The 10,153-nt window shown below is 54.7% G+C and overlaps 1 protein-coding gene across 1 annotated transcript in view; it reads right to left on the minus strand.

The window, feature by feature from the left end:
- Positions 1–3,226: 3,226 nt before the first annotated feature.
- The window catches only part of LOC116822171 (aldehyde dehydrogenase family 3 member B1-like), a 9,422-nt gene continuing 2,495 nt past the window's right edge, over positions 3,227–10,153 (minus strand). The window contains 9 exon segments of the mRNA XM_075065927.1: positions 3,227–3,733; positions 4,419–4,519; positions 5,473–5,503; positions 5,506–5,637; positions 5,957–6,343; positions 6,764–6,845; positions 7,196–7,281; positions 8,907–9,027; positions 9,273–9,383. Of these exon segments, the coding sequence (XP_074922028.1) occupies positions 3,540–3,733; positions 4,419–4,519; positions 5,473–5,503; positions 5,506–5,637; positions 5,957–6,343; positions 6,764–6,845; positions 7,196–7,281; positions 8,907–9,027; positions 9,273–9,383 (1,245 nt within the window). The 3' untranslated portion in view covers positions 3,227–3,539.

Genomic DNA, 10,153 nt, shown 5'->3' on the forward strand with positions numbered 1-10,153 from the left:
CTTCCATCCAAGAGTTTTAAAAGAGTGGACTGAGGAACTGCTGGACCATTAATGATGTTGAATACATCTCAGAAAATTGGGGATGCCCCGGAAGACTGGAAGAAAGTGAATGTTGTGCCAATAATTAAACTGGATAACCTGGGTAATTATAGGCCCGCCAGTCTGACATCAGTCCTGGACAAGATAATGAAGCAGCTGATACAGGAACAAATTAATAAAGAAGGCAATGTAATAACTGTCTGTCAACATAGGGTTATGCAAATAGATCCTGTCAAACCAACCTAATATCTTTTTTATGAGATTACAAGTTTTGCTGATAAAGGTGATAGTATTGGTGTGATAAGACTTCTGTAAGGCATTTCACTTGATATCACATTTTGATTAAAAACAAGCATAATACAAAATTAACGTGTCACACGCTAAATGGATTAAAAACTGGCTAAGTGCCATATCTCAAAATGTAAATATAAATGGGAAAACATCATTGAATGAGTGTGTTTCTAGTGGGGGGGTCACCCAGGGTTCAGTTTTTGGCCCTATGGTATTTAACATTTTTATCAACAACTTGGAAGAAAACAAAATCATTGCTGATAAAATTTGCGGATGATGCAAAGATTAGGGAAGTGGTAAATAATGAAGATTACAGGTCACTGATACAGGTTTCAAGCAAAGCAGATTCATTTGAATATGGCTAAACATAAATGTATACATCTAGGAACAAGGAATATTGGCCACACCTGCAGGATGGAGGACTCTGTCCTGGGAAGCAGTGACTCTGTGAAAGACTTGGGCGTTGTGATGGATAATCAGCTGAACATGAGCTCCCAGTGCAAGGCTGCAGCCAAAAGGGCTAATGGGATTCTGGGATGCATAAACAGGAATCTGGAGTAGGAGAGAGAGATGATTTTACCTGTATATTAGGCACTGGGGTGACTGCTGCTGGAATCCTGTGTCCAGTTCTGCTGCTGTCATTGGGTTTGCCAGTCACTGCTAGGGGCACCCCCTGCTGGCTGCTCTGGGGCTTAGCTCTTTCAGCCGGACACCCTCTTCTTGCTGTTCCTTGGCCTGTCTTGCTCTGGGGCCCCTCTCTTGCTCCTCAGGAGCTGCAGTGCCTTGTCTTCAGGGCTTAGCCCTCCAGCCAAGTACACAATTGTCCTCCCCTTCCGAGGTTCTACAAAGTCCTCCACAGCATCCCAGGCACACTCCTGGCTGAGCCACACCCCCTCAGTGACTGGGATGAACCTTCCCAGACGGTCTTCATGATCACTGCCCAGATCATGCCACTCCTTCAGGGGCTGTAGGGGAACCCAGGCCCACCCTCTACTCTGGGTTCCGGTCCAGGGGTCCTATCTCCAGCAACTACCCCAAACCTTCCTGCCTCACCCCTAGACTACTCCCTACCTTGCCTATCCCAGGCTTGCATTGTCCATCCTAGCTAAACCACTATGTCCTTCTGGTCTACTAGACAGACCCTTCCTCTTGGGGCCAATGCCCCTTTCTCTCCCTTACCCCAGGGACAGCAACTGCAGCTCTCCTCCCTGCAGCCTCTTTCTGCCACCAGCCCCCTGGTTTTATAGACGCCACTCCTTTTCTGCCCCTAGTTAGGACTCTCAGCCTAAATGGTACGGTAAGGAGGGTCAGCTACCAAGGCTCATACTGCCCCACTCTTCTCACAGAATAATTCCTACCCCAAACACCCCTTTCGTGGAAAGATGAAGTAAAGAGCAGGCAGCCATTCGTTCAAAGGATGGACCCTCGACCCTGATAACAGTAGATTGAAAACTCCAAGGATTAAATCTGCCACCTGCGGAGAGAGTCTATCCAGATCCGTTAAGTACCTAACTTACATGCAATTGGAAAATCCTGAGCGACCTGCACTTTGAGGCTGGAAAGCAGAGAGAGCTGCTAGTGAGCTCTGACAGAACTAACAGCCAGGACTTGTTGTTTCAGGCGGAACAAACAGTCCAGAACACATTTTTATTCTGAGACTACGAGGAGAACTGCTTCCATGTTAACAGATAAATGTATCTAGGCACAAGGCTTTCTGCTATTTAAGAGAATGTTTTGCATGTTCTCCGAACAGTCGGCTTCCTGCGGAGTCAACCATGGAGTGTCCATAGCATGTGACGAAAAGCCGCCACGTTGGGATGCAGCAGGCAACCCTGCTCTTGTGAGATCAGGTCTAGTTCTGGAGGTAGTGTCAAGGGAGGTCTGGCAGGCAGGGTCAGCAGAGTAGAGAACCAATGCTGACGAGGCCAAGCCAGTGCTACAAGGATCACGCAAGCACAGTCCTTCTTGATTTTTGAGCAGCACTTTGGAAAGTAGTAGCATCAGAAGGTAAACGTACGTCAGTGTGTCCTCCCAGGATAAGAGAAAGGTGTCTGTGAGAGATCCCTGTTACCTGCTCTTGAACAGAAATGAGTCTTACCCAATCCAGCCTGAGAGACGCTTTTAAAGCAGTATGTATTATATATTACGGGTCCAGACTTATACCTAAGCCCTTATACCTAACCCCATTAATTTTCAGTTCTGTTACCAGTTCCTCTTTATGGGTCAGGACTAGAGCTAATAAAGAATTTCCCCCACATTGGCAGCAACACTTTTTGAGGGAAGAACTTGGCAGCTATAACGTTTCAAAATTCCAAGGGTGTTTCAGTGCTGCCAGCATGGCACCTCCAGCACACGGCTCTCAAATTAAAGTCCCCCACGATCACACAGTGTTTTCCCTACATGTTACGATGTATAAGGCTCTGGTCATCCTATTCCCTAGTGCATGGGCAGTGCGCAATAGAGGCTAAGCCTCCTCAGACCTTGTGTAGCTGGGGGAGGGGCAGAGTTCTCTGGCTCCTCTCCATCCCGGCTAGGGCCACAGTGGGGCTGAGACTAAGCAAACGGGGCTGTGGCCTCAGCCAAAAGAGGTGGGACAGGGGGGCTAGCGATTCAGTGACTGTAGCAGACACCAGCTAATACCTTGTGCTTTATCTGTTAGGACAGCAGGTCTCAAACGTTAGCAACCTGAGGACTCCCATTTAGGATTTCAATTTTTTTGCAGAACCCCAAGTCCCCTGCTCAATTCTAGGCTCCACCCCCTCCCCCAAGGCCCCACCTCTTCCCGCCCCCACCCCTTGTCTTCCCCGCCTCCTTCCGCCCTCTTTCCCGAGTGCATCCCATCCCCTCTCCTCCCCCATCCCGCTCAGCATCTCCTGCACCCCACTGAACAGCTGTTCCCGGGCGTGCAGGAGGTGCTGGGAGGGAGGGAGAGGCGTTGAGGAGGGAGGAGTTGATCAGCGGGGCTGGCGGACCCCGGTTTGAGAAACGCTGTGTTAGGACACTGAACCTTAAATATTCCAGATCATTTTCTTCCATCGTCAGTGGGGGAAAGAGGAAGGCTGGAGAGTGTCTTTAATCTGTGGAAGGGAGGGGTGTCAGATTTCCTAGGTCAGCTGGGGGGCTCAAGCCAGCTGCTCCTCCCCCCCATGGCAGTCAGGCAACACATGGGTTGTGTGATGATGGGTGGCCAGGCTGGGCCGACCCTCCCCTTACAGCAGGGTGCAGGTGCCCGTGCGCTTGATCCTGAAGGAGGAGAGCACCAGCCCCATTTTGCCCTCGCTGTAGGGTGGGTAGCGCAGGGCGTTCACGGTCTCCAGGCCCATGCTGCGCAGGAGGCAGGCGCGGTGGTGAGAGAAGGTGTCGAAGCTGAACTTGCCGTGGTACGAGCCCAGCCCGCTGTTCCCTAGAAACAGAGCAGACCTCGGATACAGGCTCAGGGCCGTGCCCAACCCCACGGTACGATTCCAGCCCACTGGGCACTGCCCACACAACGCGGTCCAGTCATGGGGCCCAGCCACGCCCCCCCACAGTACGATCCCAGCTCACTGGGCCCTGCCCACAGAGCGCGATCCAGTCACGGGGCCCAGCCATGCCCCCACCCCCACTCTAGTACAATCCCAGCCCACTGGGCCCTGCCTACACAGCATGGTTCAATCATGGGTCCCAGCCACACACCCCCACGGTACGATCCCAGCCCACTAGGCCCTGCCCATTGAGTGCGGCCCAGCCACACACCCCCACAGTACAATCCTAGCCCACTGGGCCCTCCCTGCACAGCGCGGTCCAGTCATGGGGCCCAGCCACAACCCCACAGTATAATCCCAGCCCACTGGGCCCTCTCCACACAGCGCGGTCCAGTCATGGGGCCCAGCCACACCCCCCGCTGTACGATCCCAGCCCACTGGGCCCTCCCCACACAGTGCGGTTCAGTCACGGGACCCGGCCACGCCTCTCCATGGTACGATCCCAGCCCACTGGGCCCTGCCCATAGCACATAGCTCAGTCCTGGGGCCCAGCCATGCTCCCCCTCAGGGGCTCAGCCCCAGGCTGGGGGCAGGGAACAGGGGTTAGCTGGGGCCCAGACGTACCAATCCCACCGAAGGGCAGCGAGATTAGCGTCATCTGCATTATGGTGTCATTGGCACCAAAACCGCCGCTGCTCGTCCGCTCCAGCACGCCGACGCACCAGCTGGGGGGAAGCAGAGATGGGGGGTGTGACGAAGTGGGATGGTTCTGAATGTTTCCTCAGAAAACTGTGTGGGTGCCTCAGTTTTTGGCCGACACTCTGTCTCCTGGCAACTAATGGCCCGGCCTTCCCTTCATGCCAAGGGATGCTACAGGTGTGGGAGAACAAAGATCAGGTGACCTCCTGGCCCAGGAAAGAGACAAAGGCCAGAAAGGAGGGGCTGGAGGGGTTTCAGTTTGGAGCTGGCTGGGATGAGGAGTGAGGTCAGACATGGGGGTCTGCCTCACTGGGCCCCAGAATGGACCCGGCTGAGGGGTCCGGTTGTCTGTATCTACAAGCTCTGTTTTAGACCGTGTTCCTGTCATCTAATAAACCTCTGCTTACTGGCTGCTGAGAGTCACGTCTGACTGTGAAGCGAAGTGGGGGTGCAGGACCCTCTGGCTTCTCCAGGACCCCTCCTGGGCGGACTCACTGTGGAACGCACGGAGGAGCATATGCTGAATGCTCCAAGGAGAGACCGCGGAGGTGAAGCCGTGTGAGTTCTCACCCTGAAGACAGTCTGGTCCAGGAAGAGGAGGCTTCCCAAAGTCCTGACTGGCTTTGTGGGGAGCAGTTCAGAGCATCACCCAGGGACTCCATGACAGGGGGTGAGGGAGCCCCAATTTGTGCCTGATATCCACCTGCACCTACCCCAGGCTGCCACATCAGCTGGCCCGGAGTCCTCCCACACAGCTGCATCCCTCCGGGAGGGTACCAGACCCGGGCAGAGTGTGGGAAGCCAAGCAGAGCCCGTCCTCCCTTTGGAGACTGGCCCCAGGGTTGCGGGGTGAGGCGGGGGGGGGGGGGGTCCGCACTGCCCCAACAGTGAACAGGTGAAAGGCTGGTCCAGCACAGAACCTGCCCTGGGCCCCGGCGTGATCCTCAGCCAGAACTCGCCCTAGATCCCTGCCCCGCACTTGCTGTCGGAGGCGAAGACGTACACAGCAGCGGCCGCTCCCGGCAGTTGATGAAGGCGATGGCTTCATCCACATTGGGCACGGTGACGATGGCAGGACGGGCCCGAAAGATCTCCTCCTGCATGGCAGAGTCTGGACGGCCGCACATCGCCAGCACCGTGGGGGCTGTGGGGGGGGGTAGGGGGCATCACTGTACAGGGGCACATGGTAGCCCTCATCTGCCTCCATCCAGCCCTGCCCTGGCACCAGAGCTCCCAGTGCTCACTCCTCCACCATCAGTGCTCCCCGTGCCCTGCCTGGATCCCTGGATCCTCAGCCCAAGGCCCCCGCACCCTGATGTGAATGGGTCCCCTGAGCCCCCGCACCCTGGCATGGATGGGTCCACCAAGCCCCCGCACCCTGGCATGGATGGGTCCCCTGAGCCCCCGCACCCTGGCATGGATGGGTCCCCCTGAGCCCCGAGCCCTGGTGGTGGGGCCCTCACCGATGTAGCGCTCTCTCTCATCTGTCTGCCCCCCGATGGCCACGCGCCCGCTGCCCAGCAGGGCCCGGATGCGCTGGAACTGCTTATCACTGATGATGCGGGCGAAGTCGGGTGACTCCTGGGGCTCGGGGCCGAAGAACTGGGTGATGGCCTGGCGCAGGGCGGGCAGCAGCTTCTCCTGCGTCTCTGCGCTGCACAGCACGTAGTCGGGCGCGATGCAGGTCTGCCCCGCGTTGAAGCAGCGCCCCCAGACCAGCCGGTTGGCCACGTTCTGCAGGTCGCTCTCGTCGGCCACGTAGCAGGGGTTCTTGCCCCCCAGCTCCAGCGTCAGAGGTGTCAGGTGCTTGGCTGCAGCTGCCATCACGATCTTGCCCACTTGGGGGCTGCCTGTGGGGGTGGGAGAGACGCATCAGGGCAGAGACTCCCCACTCTTCCACCCGGCCTGAGGCATCAGGGGCCTTGGGATGCAGGCAGCCCCAGCCTCGCCCAGGAAGGGGAAGGACCCTGCATCTGGCTGAGGGCTCCAGTCACTCCTAGCCCCCATCTTCAGGGGCCTCACGGCTCAGAGAGTCGCTCAGCTGGGATCCCAGCCCCAGAAAGTCCCCTCCTGGCCCAGTCAGGACAACGCCGAGGGGCCCAGAGCCACTGGCTGGGCCCTGAGTGTGCACCGTGGCAACGGGCTCTGGGGGCAGCCCCCTGGGAGAGGGAAGGCAGAGGACATGTGTAGGGGGGGCTGGACGGTGCTCCTTGGAGTGGAAGGGGAGGGAACCATGGAGAGGGGAGGGGGCTGGGTCACTCGGGACATACCCGTGAAGAAGATGTAGTCGAACTTGTTCTCCAGCAGCTGGGTCATCTCCACAGGGCCCCCGGTCACCACAGCAAAGCAGTCCTGCAATTGAAGAGGAGAGGGTGTGTGGGGTGATCCTCGTCCTTCCTCCTTTACTCTGCCTCATCCCTGCCCGTTGCTGTACTGTTCCCCTCTTTGCTCCCTGTGGCCCTGTCCCCGTCACGCTGGCTACCGGCACTGACAGGGTGTTGGGGGGAAGGGGGCACTGGGGAGCAGCTCAGTGAGTGTGGGGATGCATTGTTCGAGGTATTGTGGAGGCACAGAGGAGAGCTCGGTGTGGGGCGCTGGGGCATTGGGTAGGGGGCTGGGCATGGTGCTAGGCCTGCAGGAGTGGCTCAGTGCTTTGGGAACAGGAGACGGGTGTGGTGCCCGGGGAGGGGGCAGCTCCTTACATTGTCCAGGTAGCTGGGCAGCGTCTCAGCCAGGAGCTTCTCAGTGCTGCTGCAGATCTCGGATGGTTTGATGATCACACAGTTCCCTGGGGGGGCAGGCAGGATGTCACTGTGCAGCACAGACACCTGCCCTCCCCAGGGCCTCGCCGCAGCACCCCAATCCACCACCGGGGAGCACTGCAGGGAGGTGTCCCTGGGGAACACACCAGGAGCCTCATTTAGGGCTGGGGAAGGTTGTGGGTCAGGAGCCCTGGCCCAGAGGATGCGAGTGTGACACTACACCCCATATTCTCACAGTGATATTATTATGATATGATTATGGCATAATCATGATGCATTTTATGCAAGATGGGTCATGTAAGGGGCCATTGGGAAGCTTATGATTTGCTGAATATGATTATCCTATTTGTATGCATGTATCTGAAGTTATAAATACTGACTATGTATCTATACTTCAAATGTAGTTACACCTGGATAACGCCTACTAGACAAGATACTTTTAGCCTAGATAGATGGTTGGGAAGGGCCTATTCAGGGCAATGGGCCACTAGAAAAAACAACAGGCCTTAGTAGAAGCTTATCCCCCACCTGGGGAGCCTTCCTGAGTACACTACAGACAGTCCGAGAGTAATGGCTGCTATGATTCTACAATCATGTGACCACGCATGTGGTTCTGCATGTGACCACGCTATTCCATCTTGGGAGGTCAGTATTTTTCCACAAACTGGTCTGAGAACCAAGCTGCTGGAACAAAGGCTTCCTGCCATACGCTAAAGCTATACAAGGCAGGAGAGTAACATCATCTGGGGTTCTTCACTCCTCACACAAGAAGACTCCTGGAAACACCAAATGAACAAAGACTGAACTGGGGAAAGTGCTGGACCCAGGCTAAAGAGATTTCTAGCCTGTGCATGAAGGACCTGCGGATTCCAAGCTGTAAAGCAAGTGCAGCTTGTGCCTTAAGAATCTGAAGCCTGATTGTATCATTTTTCAGAGTGAGAAGCTGCTAATTCACAGCCAATCTATTTAGTATATTAAGTTTAGTTTGCGTTTTGTATTTAGTAGGTAATCTGCTTTGATCTATTTGCCATCACTTATAATTACTTAAAATCTATCTTTTGTAGTTAATAAACTTATTTTTGTTTTAATTTAAACCCATGAACTTTGACTGGAGTACTTGAGGAAAATCTATGCTTGGTTACCACAACTGCACATTGCTCTCTCCATATTAAGGGAGAGGCGGAGCGGGTATGAAACCCATATACTGGCGAGATTTGACCAGGGCAGGACGGTACTGCTCTGTGGTCCCAGGCTGGGAAGCTGGTGGTTAGAGGGGGAGGGATATCTCAGTGGTTTAAGCATTGGCCTGCTAAACCGAGGGTTGTGGCTTCAATCCTTGAGCGGGCCATTTAGGGATTGGTCCTGCTTTGAGCAGGGGGTTGGACTAGGTGACCTCCCAAGGTCCCTTCCAACCCTGATATTCTATGATTCTAAAGAACCAACGTGTCATTGCAGCTGGATGTGTCCCTACCTGTGTGAAGGCTGGAGGGCTCTGTGGTTTGTCACAGCAGCAAGGTGTGAGAGGGAGCCCAGGCGGGTGGGTCAGAGGGCTCAGTGATACCCCAGTTGCAGGTGGCACCCGGGGGAGAACCCATCACAGTAGGGACCATGCTGGGGATGAGCGGGGGAGTGTCCCTACTCCTTGACTTACCGGCCGCGATAGCCCCAACCAGGGGCACCAGGATGAGCTGCAAGGGGTAGTTCCACGGCCCAATGATCAGCACCACTCCATAGGGCTCCTTCCGGATGAAGGCCGTGTCCAGCTGAGTCACCTGCAGGGGAGGCCTGGGTGTCAGGAGCTGGGGGGAGTGGATCCCAGGTCCTGGGGGGTGGGGAAGTGAACTGGACTGCGGGGACAGGAGCCCTGGCTTGGCCTGGGGGCAGATCCCGGCTCAGCCTTGGGTGCTTGTTCCCAGATGCCACAGGCCTGGAGGGGTGTTTCTCCCCCCATTTCACATAGGGGGAGCACGTCCCCTTCCTCTCCCTGCTCAGCCTCGAGGATGCGTCTCCCCCTTACCAGGTTCTTGTCCACGCCCTTGTCCTTCATCCAGCTGGACAGGTTGTTGAGCGCATAGTTGACCTCATTCTTGACCATGATAATCTCAGAGAGCTCCACCTCGAAGGAGGGCTGGGGGCACACAGCAGCATTAGCTTCATCCCCGCACCCCAGCCATGCCCGTTCTGGTACTACTTTGATCCGGATGCTGCATGCCTCCATGCATCCTACTGCCAGACTGTCGTAGCTTCCTACTCAGATTTGAACCTTAGCGTTCATAAACTGAGAAGCTAGCATGAACCCTCTAAGCTTAATTACCAGCTTAGATCTGATAGCAGCTAGTCCCACCAGCCAAAATTTCCAGTGTTTGGCTCACTCTGTCTCCACCAAGAACCTTCTGGGGGACCCAAGGACTCAGATGCCCGATGAGCTCTTCCACAAGGGAAATAACCCCCTGCCTTGTCTTCTCTTTTACTTCCTCCCAGGGCTCCTCCGTGGGTTATCCTGGAAGATTACTGTACTTAAACTCCTTAATTTACAAAACAGAGAGGCCAATTTACCTTTCCCCTCTTCTTTTCCCCGCTCCAGTCTTTCCTGAGAGAGACCGTAATCTGGCACAGGATTTCTTATCCCCTAGAGCTCAACTTAGAAAAGCAATCAACAGTTTAAAAAGAAAAGCTTATCATAAAAAGAAAGAAACGACATAATAAACATCTCCTGATATCAAGATAACAATATACACGGGTCAATTGCTTAAAAAAATATGAATAAACAGCCTTTAATACAAAAGAATACAATTTAAACATTCCCAGTAACTACAGCACATGTAATATAACAAAAAAATATAAACCCTATTGTCTTCTACTTTTGTACTTACACTTGGAAACAGAAGATTAGAAAAT

The sequence above is a fragment of the Chelonoidis abingdonii genome, chromosome 4 (assembly GCF_003597395.2).
Source record: "Chelonoidis abingdonii isolate Lonesome George chromosome 4, CheloAbing_2.0, whole genome shotgun sequence".
NCBI classification, from domain to species: domain Eukaryota; kingdom Metazoa; phylum Chordata; order Testudines; family Testudinidae; genus Chelonoidis; species Chelonoidis abingdonii.